The sequence below is a fragment of the Rhinoderma darwinii genome, chromosome 10, assembly GCF_050947455.1.
Source record: "Rhinoderma darwinii isolate aRhiDar2 chromosome 10, aRhiDar2.hap1, whole genome shotgun sequence".
In the NCBI taxonomy this organism is placed as follows: domain Eukaryota; kingdom Metazoa; phylum Chordata; class Amphibia; order Anura; family Rhinodermatidae; genus Rhinoderma; species Rhinoderma darwinii.
Genome location: NC_134696.1, coordinates 93957581 through 93978711, shown reverse-complemented (window position 1 = coordinate 93978711; position 21131 = coordinate 93957581). Strand labels below are relative to the sequence as shown.

At 45.8% G+C, this 21131-nt stretch overlaps 2 protein-coding genes across 2 annotated transcripts in view; one reads left to right on the top strand and one right to left on the bottom strand.

Annotated features, from left to right (window-relative positions):
• The window catches only part of TMEM145 (transmembrane protein 145), a 47123-nt gene extending 45839 nt beyond the window's left edge, over positions 1–1284 (bottom strand). Inside the window, exon 1 of the mRNA XM_075840323.1 lies at positions 866–1284. Coding sequence (XP_075696438.1) covers positions 866–964 — 99 coding nt within the window. The 5' untranslated portion in view covers positions 965–1284. The remainder of the gene's footprint in view (positions 1–865) is intronic.
• Positions 1–21131, top strand: part of LOC142662229 (uncharacterized) — a 69978-nt gene that overhangs the window by 26986 nt on the left and 21861 nt on the right. The gene's annotated exons all lie outside the window — the stretch shown is intronic.

Genomic DNA, 21131 nt, shown 5'->3' with positions numbered 1-21131 from the left:
GATAGATAGATAGATATGAGATAGATTAGATAGATAGATAGATAGATAGATAGATAGATAGATAGATAGATAGATAGATAGATAGATAGATAGATAGATAGATAGATAGATAGATAGATAGGTGGATAGGTGGATATTGTATAGATAGATAGATAGATAGATAGATAGATACATATGAGATAGATAGATAGATAGATAGATAGATAGATAGATAGATAGATAGATAGATAGATAGATAGATAGATAGATAGATAGATAGATAGATATGAGATAGATAGATAGATAGATAGATAGATAGATAGATAGATAGATAGATAGATAGATAGATAGATAGATAGATAGATAGATAGATAGATATTAGATAGATAGATAGATAGATAGATAGATAGATAGATAGATAGATAGATAGATAGATAGATAGATAGATAGATAGATAGATAGATAGATAGATAGATAGATAGATATGATAGATAGATAGATAGATAGATATGAGAGATAGATAGATAGAGAGATAGATAGATAGATAGATAGATAGATAGATAGATAGATAGATAGATAGATAGATAGATAGATAGATAGATAGATAGATAGATAGATATGAGATAGATAGATAGATAGATAGATAGATAGATAGATAGATAGATAGATAGATAGATAGATAGATAGATAGATAGATAGATATGAGATAGATAGATAGATAGATAGATAGATAGATAGATAGATAGATAGATAGATAGATAGATAGATAGATAGATAGATAGATAGATAGATAGATAGATAATATAGATACAGATAATATAGTAGATACATATAGATATAATAGCTATATAGATATAACGGCGGTGCTCGGTGCGGCTCCTCTTACCTCCTTGGTGCTCAGGTTTCCCCGTACATATTTGGCAGCAGAGAACCGCAGGGATCCGAGGAGGAGCAGGAGCAGCCCGGGGCCCGCTGGGGGCCCCATTACCGGGCCCGGCGGTCGGGAGAGCGGGGCAGAGAAGGCTGGGACACCGCAGCAACGGATAAGGACTGGGGGCGGATGCGGAATCTTCCGGGGTACGATACAGCGGGGAGAGGACGGGAGACTCCGGGGCTGGTCACTGCTGGGGAGCTGTGTGGAGACTGTATCACCGGGAAGAGAGGCGGCACCGGGAGAACGGAGCAGAGCGCAGGCACAGGACACGGGGGCGAGCACTGCGGAGACACGGGATACAGGAGGGGGGGCCCAGCGGCTCCTGTATACAGCACGGGGTCCGGGCACGGGAGAGGGGGCTGTGTGCGGGGGAGGGGTCTGTGCAGATGGGGGTCTGAGGTGCAGAAGACTAGGATGCACACATCCTGGGGGCAGGGGGTGTCTATGCAGAGGACTTTTAGGGTGCACACATCCTGGGGGCAGGGGGTGTCTATGCAGAGGACTTTTAGGGTGCACACATCCTGGGGGCAGGGGGTGTCTATGCAGAGGACTTTTAGGGTGCACACATCCTGGGGGCAGGGGGTGTCTATGCAGAGGACTTTTAGGATGCACACATCCTGGGGGCAGGGGGTGACTATGCAGAGGACTTTTAGGGTGCACACATCCTGGGGGCAGGGGGTGACTATGCAGAGGACTTTTAGGGTGCACACATCCTGGGGGCAGGGGGTGTCTATGCAGAGGACTTTTAGGGTGCACACATCCTGGGGGCAGGGGGTGACTATGCAGAGGACTTTTAGGGTGCACACATCCTGGGGGCAGGGGGTGTCTATGCAGAGGACTTTTAGGGTGCACACATCCTGGGGGCAGGGGGTGACTATGCAGAGGACTTTTAGGGTGCACACATCCTGGGGGCAGGGGGTGTCTATGCAGAGGACTTTTAGGGTGCACACATCCTGGGGGCAGGGGGTGACTATGCAGAGGACTTTTAGGGTGCACACATCCTGGGGGCAGGGGGTGTCTATGCAGAGGACTTTTAGGGTGCACACATCCTGGGGGCAGGGGGTGTCTATGCAGAGGACTTTTAGGGTGCACACATCCTGGCGGCAAGGGGTGACTCTGCACAGGACTTTTAGGGTACAGTAGGCTCAGGTACAAAGATAATGGGTCTACGGGATCAGGGTGCAGAAGGCTTATATGGTGCTGAGATCCTGGGTGCAGGGGGATTAGGGTGCAGAAGGCTTTTAGGGTGCTGAGATCCTGGGTGCAGGGGGATAAGCATGGAGAGAGCTCTTAGGGTGCAGGGGGTCTGGGTTCTTTCTGCAGGGTGATAATATTGTAGAGACTGGTAGGGTGCAGGGGGGTCAGTTTGGAGAGGGCTCTTAGGGTGCAGGGGTGTCAGAGTTCTTTCTGCAGGGTGATAATATTGTAGAGACTGGTAGGGTGCAGGGGGTCAGGGTGCAGAAAGCTTATAGGGTGCTTAGATCCTGGATCCAGGGGGTTTAGTATGGAGAGGGCTCTTAGGGTGCAGGGTGGGTGATCAGTACAGATTCTGGACTTAGCATCTATCTGGGTGCAGGAGGTTCAAAGTGTTGAGGTTCCTGGTGCAGGGTGATACTATTGTAGGGGCTGGTAGGGTGACGGGGGATCAGGGTGCAGAAGACTTTAGGATGCTGAAAATCTGGATGCAGGGGAATCCGTATGGAGAACATTCTTAGAGGGATCATACTTATGGGTTCAGCATCTATCTGGGTGCTTTTGGTTTAGGGTGCAGGTTCTGGGTGCCGGGTGGTAATGTAGGGGATCTCAGGGTGCTGAAGCATCAGTTTGCAGAGGTATTTGGTGCAGGACATCTGGGGGCAGAAGGCTTTTTAGGTACAGAGGTTCTTGGTGCAGGGGGTCTCACTAGAGGTCACCTTAACACAGCAGATTTGGGTGCAGGGGTATAGGGGTGCTCAGTTCTGTCTTTGGATATGCATGGGTGTTCTCTCTGGGTCTGAAGGGATTTGGGAGCTCAATGAATTAGAGAAGCAGAGACCAGCAATAAAGTGTCTCTCACCCTGGAGGACCAGACACATCTGTACATTGGGACTGTCCATTGATTTCAGTGCGCACCATGTAATGCTTCATTTCTCCTGTGGAGGCACTGTTGGGGAATTGAAACTGGCTGCCAAGTTCTCCCACAGACTACAGCTGATTCCTGGGACCCTTCTAGTGAAAAGGAATTGTCCAAAGCAGAAAGCCCCTTTAAGGAATTTCCAGGAGGAACAAAATATTGCGGCTACATTGCCAATGATGATAACCATGTTTTATTACTAAAATATATATATATATATATTCATTTTAAAGAGGACATGTCCTCTCTCCTAACACCTCTGTTTTAGTAAACAATTGTATTCCCCATGTTATAACAATTCTGGAGCCTCTTTCTTTAGATCTCTGCGTTGTGCCATTCCTCTGTTATGCCTCCTAGAAGTTTTTGAACAAATTGACAACTGGGTGTTACCAGTTGGGGGTGTGTCCCTATACAGTCTGACACTGTCCAATCAGTGCAGCAGAGTGAGCCTGTGTAGGGACACGCCCTTTTCACAAGGAATGGTAACACCCAGTTGTTAATTTATTTATAAACTTCTTGGAGGAATAACAGAGGAACGGCACAATGCAGAGTTCTAAGAAAAAATGCTTTAGAATTGCAATTTCATGGGGAATAAAAGTATTTACTAAAAAAAATATGTTACACGTAATAGCATGTCGTGGTGTGGAGGGTGATGTTTGGAGCAGGCGGGTGTCAGCTGTGTATTACAGCTGACACCCAGGACTAACGGCCAGAAACAGCGATCACGCTGTTCCTGGCCGTTCAACCTCTTAGATGCAGCGATCAATCAAGATCGCAGCATCTAAGACGTTAAAAAGAGGGGGGCACCCGCCTCTGATAGCTCATCGCCCAACCCGGCAAAGTGATCGAGGAGTGCCGATGGTTGTCATGGCAGCCCAGGGGCCTAATGAAGGCCCCCATGGCTGCCTTTTCTCATCTCCTGTTAAGCCCTGCCTGTAAAAATGACTATATATTGCAATACACTAGTATGTTAATTTATCGGTGGCGGTCCAAGCGCTGACAACCCCAGTGATACCAAGACTGCAGGCCTTATAAATAAAGCTTCCTTGACACAGCGCTGCTCCTGGTCTAGTGTAGGAATTGCTGCAACATCCCCATTCACTGCGTATTCCCATATTTTGTGCATTTGACGCATGTCCGGTAAATTTTGCGCCATATTGCATGACAGAAAACTACAGCGCCCCAGTATGCCCAGGAGAATTGAGCAGTATCAGATGTTTCAGGCATCAATGACGATAAGATCCCTATTGTTAGGGCCGGGGAGACGTATTCATTCACCTGTAATTGGAGGAACCGCTTGGATATTATGTGTCATCCCGGCTCCCGACGCTTAGTGACAGAGAACACAAACATTTCAGTTAATATCAGCCGACGGTACAGTGACGCGGCTGAACCCCGACAGGAATCATCTCTCACTGACACCAGTGCATGTCCCAGTAAACCACCGCGGACTTGTATGACAACAGTTATCCCACGGCGACAAGATTCCCAGTGATGTGAATCATTCACTTCATGTAATACCGTGACACAGGAGCATGAACCGCATCATCTATGGTCATTTGTCATATTAAACAGACACAAAAGACGGTCGGCGTGTAATGATATTTCTCAGATCTAGACCTGTCGACACGAAGGAATCATAATCCAAATCTAAGAGATTCCGAGCGTTTATAATTCCTGCTAAAAATATAATTCATCATCAACAAAGGGATTTAACGGTTATATTTAAATGAAGCGTAATCACTGTATAATGCAGTTATGCCACTTTCTAATATACTTATTTTTTTATAAATTCCACTATATCTCTGCTTGCTGTCAGTAAATAGTGACATTCCTATTAAATCAATATAGGAGCTCAGCTAAACTATTAGGGTTGCGTCTGTCAACAAACTTTTTACATGTTTCCAATGTCAACCAGCAGAATAGTGAGTGCAGCTCTGGAGTATCATGCAGGCTGTAACTCAGGATCAGTACAGGATAAGTAATGTATGCCACCAGCAGAATAGTGAGTGTAGCTCTGGAGTATAATACAGGATATAACTCAGGATCAGTACAGGATAAGTAATGTAATGTATGTACAGTGACTCCACCAACAGAATAGTGAGTGCAGCTCTGGAGTATAATACAGGATATAACTCAGGATCAGTACAGGATAAGTAATGTAATGTATTTACAGTGACTCCACCAGCAGAATAGTGAGTGCAGCTCTGGAGTATAATACATGATATAACTCAGGATCAGTACAGGATAAGTAATGTAATGTATGTACACAGTGACTCCACCAGCAGAATAGTGAGTGCAGCTCTGGAGTATAATACAGGATATAACTCAGGATCAGTACAGGATAAGTAATGTAATGTATGTACACAGTGACTCCACCAGCAGAATAGTGACTGCAGCTCTGGAGTATAATACAGGATATAACTCAGGATCAGTACAGGATAAGTAATGTAATGTATGTACACAGTGACTCCACCAGCAGAATAGTGAGTGCAGCTCTGGAGTATAATACAGGATATAACTCAGGATCAGTACAGGATAAGTAATGTAATGTATGTACACAGTGACTCCACCAGCAGAATAGTGACTGCAGCTCTGGAGTATAATACAGGATATAACTCAGGATCAGTACAGGATAAGTAATGTAATGTATGTACACAGTGACTCCACCAGCAGAATAGTGACTGCAGCTCTGGAGTATAATACAGGATGTAACTCAGGATCAGTACAGGATAAGTAATGTAATGTATGTACACAGTGACCAGCAGAATAGTGAGTGCAGCTCTGGAGTATAATACAGGATGTAACTCAGGATCAGTACAGGATAAGTAATGTAATGTATGTACACAGTGACCAGCAGAATAGTGAGTGCAGCTCTGGAGTATAATACAGGATATAACTCAGGATCAGTACAGGATAAGTAATGTAATGTATGTACACAGTGACTCCACCAGCAGAATAGTGACTGCAGCTCTGGAGTATAATACAGGATGTAACTCAGGATCAGTGCAGGATAAGTAATGTAATGTATGCACACAGTGACTCCACCAGCAGAATAGTGAGTGCAGCTCTGGAGTATAATACAGGATGTAACTCAGGATCAGTACAGGATAAGTAATGTAATGTATGTACACAGTGACTCCACCAGCAGAATAGTGAGTGCAGCTCTGGAGTATAATGCAGGATATAACTCAGGATCAGTACAGGATAAGTAATGTAATGTATGTACACAGTGACTCCACCAGCAGAATAGTGAGTGCAGCTCTGGAGTATAATACAGGATATAACTCAGGATCAGTACAGGATAAGTAATGTAATGTATGTACACAGTGACTCCACCAGCAGAATAGTGACTGCAGCTCTGGAGTATAATACAGGATGTAACTCAGGATCAGTGCAGGATAAGTAATGTAATGTATGCACACAGTGACTCCACCAGCAGAATAGTGAGTGCAGCTCTGGAGTATAATACAGGATGTAACTCAGGATCAGTACAGGATAAGTAATGTAATGTATGTACACAGTGACTCCACCAGCAGAATAGTGAGTGCAGCTCTGGAGTATAATACAGGATGTAACTCAGGATCAGTACAGGATAAGTAATGTAATGTATGTACACAGTGACTCCACCAGCAGAATAGTGAGTGCAGCTCTGGAGTATAATGCAGGATATAACTCAGGATCAGTACAGGATAAGTAATGTAATGTATGTACACAGTCAGGGGTGTAGCTAAAGGCTCATGGGCCCCGATGCAAAGGTTCTTCTTGGGCCCCCTCCCCCAAACTCCTCATGGCCGTTGGCCCGTAGCTTTCAGCTGCATCGCTGGGTCTCCTAAGTGACCCAACAATGCAGCACTAGCAGCCGGGGCGTTACTAAGGACTTAAAATGTCAGAGGAAATAGCCCCAATACATATGTCCCCCCCAAAAAATGTGTGTGTGTGTATAGGAGACAGTATATCTATAGCACTACGACCCTATAAACTATGCATAGGATTAGATACAGCGGCTCAGCAGACAGTATCACACATGATAGGATTAGATACACAGCTCAGCAGACAGTATCACACATGATAGGATTAGATACAGTGGTTCAGCAGACAGTATCACACATGATAGGATTAGATACAGTGGCTCAGCAGACAGTATCACACATGATAGGATTAGATATAAGGCCCAGCAGACAGTATCACACATGATAGGATTAGATACAGTAGCTCAGCAGACAGTATCACACATGATAGGATTAGATACAGTGGCTCAGCAGACATTATCACACATGATTGGATTAGATATAGGGCCCAGCAGGCAGTATCACACATGATAGGATTAGATATAAGGCCCAGCAGACAGTATCATACATGATAGGATTAGATACAGTAGCTCAGCAGAAGGTATCACACATGATAGGATTAGATATAGGGCCCAGCAGGCAGTATTACACATGATAGGATTAGATACACAGCTCAGCAGACAGTATCACACATGATAGGATTAGATACACAGCTCAGCAACCAGTATCACACATGATAGGATTAGATACACAGCTCAGCAGACAGTATCACACATGATAGGATTAGATACACAGCTCAGCAACCAGTATCACACATGATAGGATTAGATACACAGCTCAGCAGACAGTATCACACATGATAGGATTAGATACAGTGGTTCAGCAGACAGTATCACACATGATAGGATTAGATACAGTGGCTCAGCAGACAGTATCACACATGATAGGATTAGATACAGGGCTCAGCTCGCTGACATTGCGGCTCCAGCGCTGGACCCAGGAAAAGTAAGAATAATAATTTTGCTTCTTTATGTGTTACTGATTATTTTTGTGTGTTTGTGTTTTTTTACAGGTTCGGTTGTTGGACTTCGGATTCGAGGACTTCTATGACGGCATTTTTTTTATTCTCAATAAAATGGTTAATGTGGGTTGTGTTATTTATTTCAATAAAATATTTTTTCTATGTGCTTGTACTTTTTTAAACTTTATTATCACCGCCTTAGTAATGGCCGCTGGCTGATTGACAACCTACATTACTAAGGCGCAGCTTAATGTTAGCAGGTGCAGAGTCTATCACTAACCCCCATTATTACCTCGGTACCCACCGCCACCAGGGGTACTGGGAAGAGCCGGGTACGAACCAGTACCCGACCATCTGTAGGGATGATCGGGCATCGGGGCGGCCGCAGGCTGGTAGTATTAGGCTGGGGAAGGACAAAAATAGTGGCCCTTCCCACCCTGGTAATGCTGCCTGCTGCTACTGTGTTGTATCTGGCTGGTTATGAAAATTGGGGGGGGACCCCACATCGTTCTTTCCAATTTTTTTTTTTTAAATGACGTGGGGTCCCCCCCATTTTTCATAACCAGCCAGATACAATAAAGCAGCAGCAGGCAGCATTACCAGGATGGGAAGGGCCGCTGTTTCTGGCCTTTCCCAGCCTGATAATACCAGCCTGCGGCCGCCCTATTGCCCGGCCATCACTACAGATGGTCAAGTACTGGATCGTACCCGGCTCTTCCCAGCAGCACTGGTGGCGGTGGGTACCGGGGTAATAAAGGGGGTTAGTGTTAGCCTCTGTACCGGTACTTAGCAATGGATGCTGTCAATCCGCCGGCGGCCATTACTAAGGCGGTAGTAATATAGTATGAAAAAAACCAACAAAGACATAGAAAAAATATTTTATTGAAAAAAAAACCCCACACAACCCTCGTTATCCATTTTATTGATAATAAAAAAAGCCGTCATCGAAGTAGACCTGGAATCCTACGTAGTCCAACGACCGAACCTGTAAGAAAAGACACAAAAAAACTGATTAGTAACACATGTGTAAGGCTTAGATACAGGGCCCATGTGTGATACTGTCTGTGGGACCCTGTATCTAAGCCTACCACAAGGTAGGCTTAGATACAGGGTCCAGCAGACAGTAATCTTATACAGTATAAGATTACTGTGTACTCGGGCCCTGTATCTAAACCTACCGTGTGGTAGGCTTAAATACAGTGCCCAGCAGACAGGATCACACATGGGCCATGTATCTAAGCCTACCATGTGATTGACTTAGATACAGGGCCCAGCAGACAGGATCACACAATCTGTGATCCTGTCTCATGGGCCCCCTAAGCCTGCTACATCGTAGGCTTAAAGGGGCTGTCCAGTCCCTAAACATTGATGGACTATCCTCAGGATAGGCCATCAATAGCTGATGTGTCGGGGTCCGTCTCCCGGGAGCCGGCCAATCAGTTGTTTTCTTATTTCAATGGTGATGGATCCGGTGCCAATGGTTTCCGTTTGTCTCCGTTTTGCAAGGGTTCCGTCGTTTTGATGGAATCAATACGGAAACCATTGGCACCGGATCCGTCACCATTGAAATCAATGGTGGTGGAAACGGAAACCTATGGTTTTTGTTTGTGTCCGTCAGGGCTAGAGCCCTAGTGCAGATGTGAACGAAGCCTTAGCTGGAGTCGCTGATCACTGATTTACAGTGGTACTGCAAATCCAACGGAGAAAAAGGGGACCAAAACGGCGCTGCTCAGAATGGATACCAGATGAAAGGAAATTGTGAATAAATAGTAAATTTATTAGGAATAAGGTAGGCTACGCGTTTCGACGCCGGACTGGCGTCTTCATCAGGCCAATGCACACAGTGCGGTAGTTGCACCTTTATATACATGGAGCAATTGACAAAAGGTTGGCTAAAAATTAGTGAAAAAAACCGCCAAACATAGTCGGGTCAGAGGTCAGACAGAGCGTTTACCTGATGTTTACAAACATATTTTAAGACTTACATAAAAACATAAAAACATAATGACATAAATGTATTAAAAGATGCCTCTATGGAGAAAAACACAAATTGAACCTTTTATGAAACGTTGACATTTCCAAGGAGAATGTGTATCTCAAGAACGGCTGGTGACACGCAGAGTTTGAAACGCACAACAGTTCAACATGTGGGAAGTGAGCCGCACGATGGAACGCAACAAATAGGTAGGGTCGATTTGTGAATGAATGGACTCTGGAACACACCAGGACCGCAAACAGTGGGTCACGTGGGGCAAGGAAAGTGACCACAAAACATCTGGGACATGCACCGTATATTGGGCTGCAAGACTGCAAGTGCGATTGAACCGGAGCAGGGTACGTAATTAAAAAAAAATAATATAAAAAAAATTAATTTGTATTTCGGACCGTATTAATATAAAATATAAATTGATGTGATTTTATAGGATAGAAAAAGAACGTGAAAAGGAAGGATAATGAAATTATATATATATATAAGAGGAAAATATAAAAATGAAAATGAAATAAAAATAAAAATAAAAATCGAAAGAAATGGGAAAAGAGAGATGGGGGGGGGGCCCAGCAAGCTACATAGTAACAAAAAGAAGGCTGTGGATCTTTTAACGAAAAATGGCTCTTTTTCATGTGATCATGTTAGGTGCCTGTGCTGCAAAAATATCGCAAAGAAATCTATACAATTTTATTCCTTAAAAACCAATATAAACTATCCTATCAAAAGTCATTTAGATTGTGGCAGCACTTATGTTGTATACCTACTGCAGTGTACATGCAACCTGCAATATGTAGGTCGTACCACCCAAACGTTAAGAAACCGAATTAACAAACATAGATCCAATGTCAAGCAAGGTTTTTTAAAACAGAGTGTGTCACGTCATTGTGCCCTCAAACATAACTGCAAATTTGATGATTTAGTTGTTACCCCGATCGAACAGATCCCAGTGGATATCCCTAATAGGTTTTTAAAACTCAAACAGAGAGAGAATTTTTGGATTTTCAAATTGGAAACCCTGCACCCTAATGGCCTGAATGACCTCATAGAAACGTCCTTAGATTAAAATGCCTCATGTCCCTGTCATGTTTCCATGTTTTTTGACTATCCAATGCTAGTATGCTTACACCCTCAGGTTCTTTTCTTTTTTTATCACAGTACCATCCACGCCCAAAATCCCCCCCCCCCCCATCTCTCTTTTCCCATTTCTTTCTTTTTGTATTTGTATTTTTATTTTTATTTTTATTTCATTTTCATTTTTATATTTTCCTCTTATATATATATATAATTTCATTATCCTTCCTTTTCACGTTCTTTTTCTATCCTATAAAATCACATCAATTTATATTTTATATTAATACGGTCCGAAATACAAATTTATTTTTTTTATATTATTTTTTTTGAATTACGTACCCTGCTCCGGTTCAATCGCCCTTGCAGTCTTGCAGCCCAATATACGGTGCATGTCCCAGATGTTTTGTGGTCACTTTCCTTGCCCCACGTGACCCACTGTTTGCGGTCCTGGTGTGTTCCAGAGTCCATTCATTCACAAATCGACCCTACCTATTTGTTGCGTTCCATCGTGCGGCTCACTTCCCACATGTTGAACTGTTGTGCGTTTCAAACTCTGCGTGTCACCAGCCGTTCTTGAGATACACATTCTCCTTAGAAATGTCAACGTTTCATAAAAGGTTCAATTTGTGTTTTTCTCCATAGAGGCATCTTTTAATACATTTATGTCATTATGTTTTTATGTAAATCTTAAAATATGTTTGTAAACATCAGGTAAACGCTCTGTCTGACCTCTGACCCGCCTATGTTTGGCGGTTTTTTTCACTAATTTTTAGCCAACCTTTTGTCAATTCCTCCATGTATATAAAGGTGCAACTACCGCACTGTGTGCATTGGCCTGATGAAGACGCCAGTCCGGCGTCGAAACGCGTAGCCTACCTTATTCCTAATAAATTTACTATTTATTCACAATTTCCTTTCATCTGGTATCCATTCTGAGCAGCGCCGTTTTGGTCCCCTTTTTCTCCGTTGGATTTGCAGTATCTCTTGACAACAAACTTGCTTTGTTTGTGCACGGACCTTGCAGCAGCTCTCATACGTTTACGACATCCTAACCGGTGTCCACGACCCTAGGTGAGCAAATTCCCTCCATTTGCCCCTTGGTTTTTATCGCTTTTATTTTGCACCATGTGGCGCCGTGTCTGTTTTATCTGTTTCTAGCTGATTTACAGTGGAGCCAAGCAGCCAATACTCAAGAAAATAAATATTGGAGTGGCAGTTGCACCTGGTTCCTGATGGGGCACTCTCCCACATAAGTAGACACCAGTATTATAAATGGCACATGGAACTATAGGTCAGGGATCCTGTTAACATTTTTGCATTGGGGCCCAGGAGCTTCAAGTCTCGCCTCTAATGGTCTTAGATTCAGATAAATTACTTAAGCACAATTTGTTTTGTGGCCCCAGGCACATTGTGAGATCTATATATTGCCGTATTTAACTGAACAAAGCCTCATAGAACTGTGTTATGTCTAGTGCAGGACCCGAGGGGGAGGAGCATGACACAGGGATTCTCTCTTTGGTGTCCTTTGAATCCCTTTGTCATTCCTCGAAAAATTGTGGCCAGTCCGGGCAGTTCAAGTCTATTGCAGTTCGAGCAGGTGGCGGCGCTGTTGCATTAATGTCTATGGAAAGACACTGGTCACCGACAGATGAAACGTAATACAGCAAGTTTGCAAGACTAAATGGAATCAACCTCCAAATATGAGAGTGTGAGGTGAGCTTTAAGGGATATTAGGGATGTATGGCGGCATATAGAGTCTATATGGTTCCTTATTATGGACCTGAAGGTACTCCATGTGCCTCCATGCAGCAGCGTAGTCAACATCATGCACTTGGCATAAGCATTAGGCCTCATGCCATATTACATCTCCCTGTTGTATTGAGCCATTATGGCTTCCATACTTACTGTACATTCAAATGTCTCTGATTTCATATAGAGGCAAATTTATTTTTTTACGTATTGAATTACGATGGCCATACGCATTAGATGTATGTGGTCCAAATCCGCCAATTTCGGCAGGACGGGTTGACCATCTAATGTGTGGCGTCCTGACTCTCCCAGATGGTAGATGTCGGGGGAGTGAAGTGTCGGGCATGTTGAATTTCAACATGCCCGATCCTTTTGTTCATTAGTTGTTGATAAGCCGCCACCAGAAAAGTCCACCATCGGCTTTCTCCCTGCTCCCCATTAAAAACACCTGCACGCTCAGCCAAGTCGAGAGTACATATGTGATACCCAGGAAAATTGCTGTTTATTTACTGTCATTATACTGTTGCTTTAGTATGCAGGTTTTAATGTGCTTTATTCTGTAATGATGGTTGGTACTGAATTCACTTCCCTATATGACTCAGCAGAAACATAAATGGTCTGCTTCACCTTTAAGATGTATTCTCCAGAGAGAGGGGAGGGGTGTAGCTAGCTGGGGACTCAGGAACAAACCTCACCCAGTGCAGTGTGTGGAGCAGAGCAGTGCAGAAGTGATGAGAAGTGTGCAGCAGCGTGCAGGCAGAGGAGAGCAGACAAGTCAGTGTCTAAAGATGGATTCAGGGAGATGCTGAAGCAGACATGTGGAACTGAGAGGAATTCTGTGAGAGGATCAGCTACAGCCATGTGGAAGTGAAAGGAGTGCAGGTCAGTGTGTGTTGCCTGTGGTACAGAAGCCAGACAAGGAGCTTGGACACTACTGAGAGTGCCTAGAGCAAAGCAAGGAGCTTGGACACTACTGAGAGTGCCTAGAGCAAAGCAAGGAGCTTGGACACAGCCTAGAATCCCCAAGGGACACCATTCCTCTGTGATAGTGCAACTGGATTGGGACAGTCAGCAGCGCACCTTCCAGCACAGTATAGAGAAGAAAGAGGAGCAGAGCTCACAGCACACTTGGAGGAATTACAGACAGAGTCAGGGAGGTGAAGCAGGTACCACCATTTGCAATACCCTGTGATATGTTTATACTACTTAAAGACATTGCCTCTGTAACAAAAGTAACCACCAAGCATATTGTGCCCAGTAAAACTACTGTGAAAGTTTATTGAACCCTGTCTCCTCGAACATCCTTATTCAGGGCACACCAAATAACATCCCAGGGGACAGAGAACAGTGTATCCTACAAGCACCACTTATTTCACTGGTTCTGCGGCCCGAGGCGCGGGCGAGAGAAAGTGCGCCACCGTGACCAAAGGGCGCGAATACCAACTTCAGCTCAGAGAGCCCTGCCCACCGCGACTCGGCGCCCGCGTTACCACAAATTGGCGTCACGAACAGGATGTACCACGAGGTGTGACCTTAAACAGGTGGTCCTGCGGCAGCTATCTTGTGAAGGAAGCCGCGATTCGCTTGGAGAGCGCAGGACTGTGAGATCGCTCTGTGTGTGTGACAGTAAGTGGATGACTGCACTGTTTTCTTGCTGCGTATTGTCTGCAGGGACAGACTGTTGTTAAGTAAAGACTGCACGACCGGAAGGTCTCTGATAAGATGTCGATGGAGGGAGATCATGAACTGCCTGGCAGCAGTGGGACCCCCAGCACAGCGCACGCAATGCCAATAACGATGCCGTATTATTTTGGAGCGCCCTGGCTCCCCAACTATAATGGAGATGCAATCAGCCTGAGAGACTTCAAGGAGAAGATGCAAGCCATGTTCCGGCTGTACCCGGTTACCGTAGGGCAAAAAGTGGAAATGCTGATCGGTCAGTTAGGAGGAGCAGCCTTGAGGGAGGTGAAGACCTGGCCTCACACTGAAAAACGGACAGTGGAACGGATTTTTGAGCGGCTGAGCACTACCTTTGATACCCGGACTATCTCTGAACTAAAGATGCGGTTCTTTGGCACGAAGCAACAGCCTGGTGAGTCGTTACGTAATTTTGCCTTCAGTTTGCAGGAAGCGTTGCATGCTATTAAACAAGTGGATCCACATGAAGTGCTGAATACAGACAGAGCCCTGAGGGATCAATTCGTTGAAGGAGCAAGGAAAGAAGCTACAAAGACGCAATTGAGAATCTTAGCACTGCAGAACCCTGACAGCTCGTTCCTAGACTTTAAAGAGATGGCCATCAGAGTCCTAGGGACCGAATCAGAGTCCAACCCAGTCCAAACCCGCCCTGAACAGAACCCCAACGGTGCAGCGCCAATGTCTGGCATCAACGAAATTGTCACGCAGTGCGATCAGACACAGGTGCAGGATGTGGCAAAGGAGTTGCAAGTGCAGGTTGCAGAACTGGCTAAAGATCTGACAGAAATGTACCGGGAGCTGAGAGAACTTAAACAGCAACGCCGACAAGATGAAGATCGCTGGTCTCCCAGAGGTAGGCAACATTACAGCCCCGGTGGGAACAGTTATAGAAATTTTGGGAGAAGGCCCACTGACCAGTTTGATTCCCAAGGAAGACCCATTTGCAGGCGGTGTAGGAAAAGTGGTCACATTGAGCGAGAATGCCAGCATTTAAATGTGAATCTCCCCAGGCCAAGGACCAACCCTTGGGAGGAGAGAGCATAGGTCCAGATCAGTCAGAGTGGATTCCCCGATACATTGGGCGCTGTCCTGTGGTCACTATCCAGATAGATGGAATCCCGTTTGCAGCATTGCTAGATACCGGTTCGCAGGTGACAACAATACAAGTGTCACATTATGAACGACATTGGAAGCTAGATCAGCTATTGAAACCTCCACAAACATGAATTAATGTTATAGCCAGTAATGGACAGAACATTCCCCATCAAGGATATTGGGAGCCAACAGTCAGAGTTGGACAGACCGAACTACCACAACAAGGCCTGATAGTGGTTGACGTTCATGAAGACGAATTTCCCCCAGTGGTCCTAGGCATGAATGTGCTGCAGAACTGTTTTGAAGAACTCATGGTGGCCCTGAAGAAGGATCTGGGCTTAGCCCCATTGTCAGAAAGAAGAGTAATCCAGCAAACTCTCCGCTTGTTGCATGGACACCAGAAATTTGCCAACCCAGATGGAGAAATTTGCAAGGTCCGAGTGAGTGACAGACGACCAATATTGCTGCAACCAGGTACAGAGACTATGATATGGTGCAGGGCACGAATGGGTCTGCGTGGTCAAAATTATGAAGCCTTCGTGGAACCAGTATTGGTGGAAGGGAATGAGTCTGTGATTGCGGCAAGTAGCCTAGTAACTGTCACCCAGGGTAGAGCACCCATACGTCTGATAAATGTCAGCGATCAAGTTGTTAGATTATGGCGATGCCAGTCAGTTGCCAAGCTATCAAGAATTACCTTTCAAGACGTCTTGAACCTAGAGGTCACTGCCACGCAACATACCACCCAAACAGAAGTCTGTCCTGATAAAATCCCTGATACTCCATGGTGGGAAGAAATACATATTGGCGACAAAGACACTCCAGATGAATGGAAAGATGGAGCCCTGAAAATTGCCAAAGAACATCACCAAGCATTCAGCAAGCACCCTATAGACTTTGGAAGAGTGGATGTCATCCAGCATACCATCCCAACTAGTTCACACCCACCAATAAGGGAAAGATACCGTCCAGTACCTCCATCTCTATACCAACCAGTGAAGAAGTTGATTCAAGAAATGAAAGATTCAAATGTCATACCGGATAGTCACAGTCCCTGGGCTGCACCCATGGTGTTGGTTAGAAAGAAAGACGGCGACTTCCGGTTCCGGCGCTGGGGATGCAGGACGCGAGTGACTGAGCTCCCGCTCCCTTCCAGCCTGTAAGCTCGCAATAGTCGCTACGGCGACGATAATCAGCGGGGAAGTCACCAGCCTTGCACACAGCAACATCATCGGTGGTGCCTGTATGGACAGGTACCTCCTCAGAAGCGCGCAGAAGCCAGCCATGGAGGAATCAGCCGCGGCCGTGGTAAAGGGAGGTAAGATGGCGGCGCTTCCCGCCACTGCGACCCTGCTATACACACAGGAAGATGAGCGGCAGCACCATCAGTCCCAGCTTTCAAGCCCGGCAGAGCATGTACTGTCCGCTCTTCCAGTAGCCATTGACTATGTAACCCTGGCCCGTGAAGTAGCCAAACAGATAGCGCCAGACCTGCAAAAGGCGCTGGAAAAAACGGTGCAAGATTCTCTAAACCGCGTGCATGCGGAGCTGGCACAAGTCACTATCAGAGCTGATGAGTTAGAACAGCGTATGACGCTGTTGGAGGATGAAAATGAACGCCTGCAATCCAAACTCAAAGGGGTGCTGTCTGTTACTGCGCAGTTGGGAGACAAGGTGGAGGATCTGGAGAACCGCTCCAGGAGGAGCAACCTGCGACTGGTGGGGCTGAAAGAAGCGGTGATATCTGCTGATTTGCAGCGAGTGTGTGAGAGGACATTGCCGGAAGCCTTAGGTCTCCCCCGTCCCTGCCGGGTGGAGAGGGCGCATAGAGTGGGGCCGGACCCCAGAAACCTCCCAGCAACAGCTGACCATAATTCACATCGTCCCAGACAAGTGATCTTCAAACTGTTGGATTACAATGACAAGGTGGCACTCATGAAAGCTTTCCGCAGCAGATCGCGTCCTTTGGAAATACTGGGCATGAAAGTGCTACTATTTGAGGATTTCTCGGCGGAGGTTGCAAAACGAAGGCGGGCTTTCAGCAAGATCTGCACCGCGCTGTTCCAAGCGAGAATACGCTTTAGCCTGCAGTACCCAGCCACCCTGCGGGTGTTTCAAGAGAACGGGCGGAACAAGGTTTTCACCACTCCACAGGAAGCGGAGGACGCACTTGCGGAGCTTTGTGGGAACAGATCACAGCAAGAGGAGCGTCACAGTCCAGTACATAGTCCGCAACGCAAGTCAAGAGAAGACAAAAGGCACCGGCTAAATATGGAGCGTACCTGGGCAGAAGCCTTAATGCCCACACCTGGAAGATCCAGGGGGGGTCGAGCCGGAAATAGAGGGGACTCTCCGAAGCCGCAGAGGCGAACACGGGACCGCACCCGATCCACGTCTCCTGATTGACGGACGAAGTCCTTTTTGGCGCATTTTATTTAAGCTGATGTGATTTTGTGGACGCTGTAGACCAATTGCAGATTCCGACCAGATACAGATAAGTTTACAGATAATCTGAAAGTTATTGAGGGGGATATTTTGCAGTCTTAAACAGCACTATGTACCGGTCAATAGTTGACCTATTGTTACAATGTTACAATGTTATCAAGGTTGAAGTATATGCATTCTGATATTTCCCTGCTTTTTCAATGCAAGATATTTGTGAGGGAGTTAGATCAGGATCTGAGATTGTCCCTGGTGGGCGGGATTGAACGGGAGTTATACAATGCCTCCCCCACGCAAGGGATTAGTGTTATCTGTTACAATGACAGACTGAGGGACATTGTGGTAGGAGATAGGGGGCACGGAGGTAGGGAAACCTTGAAGCGAAGCAAGGTTCATAGGGAAATGTGAGGATGCAATCCTAACGGACTCTAGGCTGTTAAAGTAATGATAAGGGAAGGTACATAAGGGTGCGCAGGTGACAAAGAGGTACTGAGGGGGCAAGGGCAGGTGTTACTTCCTCATGGAAGGAGCCATATAGGCAGGCTGGGGGGGAGGGGGAGGGAGGGGCGCGTTCTGGCATAACAGAAAAAAGTGAAGTCACATACACCAGTGGGTATTAAGGGAATGCTAACCCTTGCCGCAGGTGATTTTATGATTTTGTTAGGTAAGGGATGGTTGGCATTGTTGGTTCTGGCTTACAAGCCAGGGTTTGGTTATGATGTTAATGTTAATGTGTGTACATGGCTCTTGGGAAAAGACGGATCTGACTCCCTGGACTCCACACGACTTTTAGGCACTTTAGCTCATCTTAAACACGGTCCAATAACATGAAAATAGTTTCTTGGAACGTTAAAGGGCTGAGATCCCCACAGAAACGGACCAAACTTTTAAGGCACATGAAACGATTGCATCCTGATGTGGCCCTATTGCAGGAAACTCACCTAACCGAGCCGGAGTTTAAGTATTTGCAAAAGTTCTGGGTGGGTCAGGTTTTTGGCTCGTCGGCAAGGGAGGGTAAGGCGGGAGTTATAATTCTGGTACATAAAAACTTTGCGTTTACGCTGGTGTCCCAGGAACGGGATGACGAGGGCCGTTGGATCCATCTAGTGATGGAGCATGCAGGGGAAACCATCAGTATTTATAATGTGTATGGCCCAAATACGGTTAACACTGGTTTTTTTGGTCACTTGGAAACCCAACTCCAGCAGGATCGCACTAGGTTTTTGATTTTAGGGGGAGACCTTAACACTGTAAGGTCTTCAAAGGAGGATAGGAGCGCAGGGACTAGTTCGCAGAGAAATAGAGATAAGATCTTGCCCGACTTTTTAAGACACACGGCCCTAATAGATGCGTGGAGGAGTTTACACCCAGATGCGCGGGAATATACACATTTCTCTCATGTTCATCAGTCATGGTCGCGTATTGATTATTTGTTAGTTAGTGACGCAATGTCGCGACGTTTACGTGAAGCGACAATTGAAGATTTAGTTATTTCGGACCATGCTCCGGTTACCATTACCTTGGCCGACACAGTAGCTAGAGGAACGGATTTTATCTGGAGGTTTCCCGCTTTTCTGGCAAAGGATGAGGGCTTTACACAGAAGCTTAAGGGGTGGTGGATGGAATTCGATGGGGATAATGTAGCGCATCGCTCGGAACCGTCATTGTATTGGCGTACAGCCAAGGCGGTAATAAGAGGGAAAATCATGCAGTATATGTCTAATCTTAAACGTAGGACGACCGAAGGATACAAGGCAGCGAGCGACAGATTACGGCGTGCGTACACAGCATTCCTACATTCGCCATCAATGCTATTGGGGGAGGAATGGAAGGAAGCCAAGCGACAGTTTGATCAATGGTTAGACAAAAGAGAGAGTATTTACCGGTCCCAATTTGATGCTGATTTAATGCGTTTCGGCAATAAGGCGGGCAAATTATTAGCGCGGTTAGCAAAGGGGAGGTATGCACCGTCACACATTTCAACACTTAAAGAATCAAACGGAACTCCTACCTCGGACCCAAAAAAAATCAATACCATATTAAGTAAATATTACCAAGCCCTTTACTCAGAAACACCCATAGATCTCCAAAAAGGGAGGGAATTTTTGGAGAAGGTGAAGTTGCCAGGGCTTACCCAGGAGCAGAATGGTCATTTGAGCGCGGAGATTACACTAGAGGAAGTTTGGAGCGCCATTAAAACATTATCTAACGGAAAGGCCCCGGGTCCGGATGGATTCACAGGGGAGTTTTTCAAATCTCTGAGAGAAGAAATCAGCCCTACCTTGGTGGCATATTATAATACTTTACTAGGAACGGGAGCTCTACCAGCAGAGGCCAAGGTAGCGCATATAAAGGTGCTACCCAAGAAGGGGAAGAATCCTCTTGACCCGGGGTCGTACCGCCCCATCTCGCTGATAGATCAAGATCAGAAATTGCTCACAAAAATTTTGGCCAATCGACTGGCTATGTATCTACCCATACTGGTGGGAAAATCTCAGGTAGGCTTTGTAAAGGGCAGGGCTGCAGTGACAAATTTACGTAAGGTATTGACGGTGCTAGAAACAGTCAGGCACGATCCCCAGCCAGGTACCAGGCCGGCACTTTTAGCGCTAGACGCAGAGAAAGCCTTTGATAACATACAATGGGAATGGCTGGGGATGGTGCTAGACAAAATGAACATTCAGGGAGATTTCCGGGTCTTCCTGAAGGGAGTCTACAATAGCCCGCAAGCACGTGTTCACTCCTCGGGGTTCCTATCAGATCCCTTCCAATTACATAAAGGAACACGGCAGGGTTGCCCCTTGTCGCCCCTGCTATTCAATCTAGCACTGGAACCTATGGCCAGATTCTTGGAGGAATCGGATATGTTCAGAGGCATTCAAGTGGGATCTTGTGCAGTGAAATTAGCCCTGTTCGCTGATGATGTCATACTTTTTATGTCAAACCCTCAGGAGCATTTAGGGAAGGTTTTTCAATTTTTGAAGGAATTTGGGCAGTGCTCGGGATACAAAGTCAATATAGCTAAGAGCGAACTGCTGGAGTTGGGCAGGCCATTGCCAAAGACCTTTTGGCAATCCTTGGGTTGCGGGATATCACCGGTGGAACACTGCATTACCTATCTGGGTATCAAAATAGGGAGGGTACCAGACACTCTGTATGGCCTAAATTATCCCCCGTTAATTAAAAAAATACAAGCGGAACTCACTAGATGGGGCCAATTGCCGTTGTCCCTCTTGGGAAGATGTCAT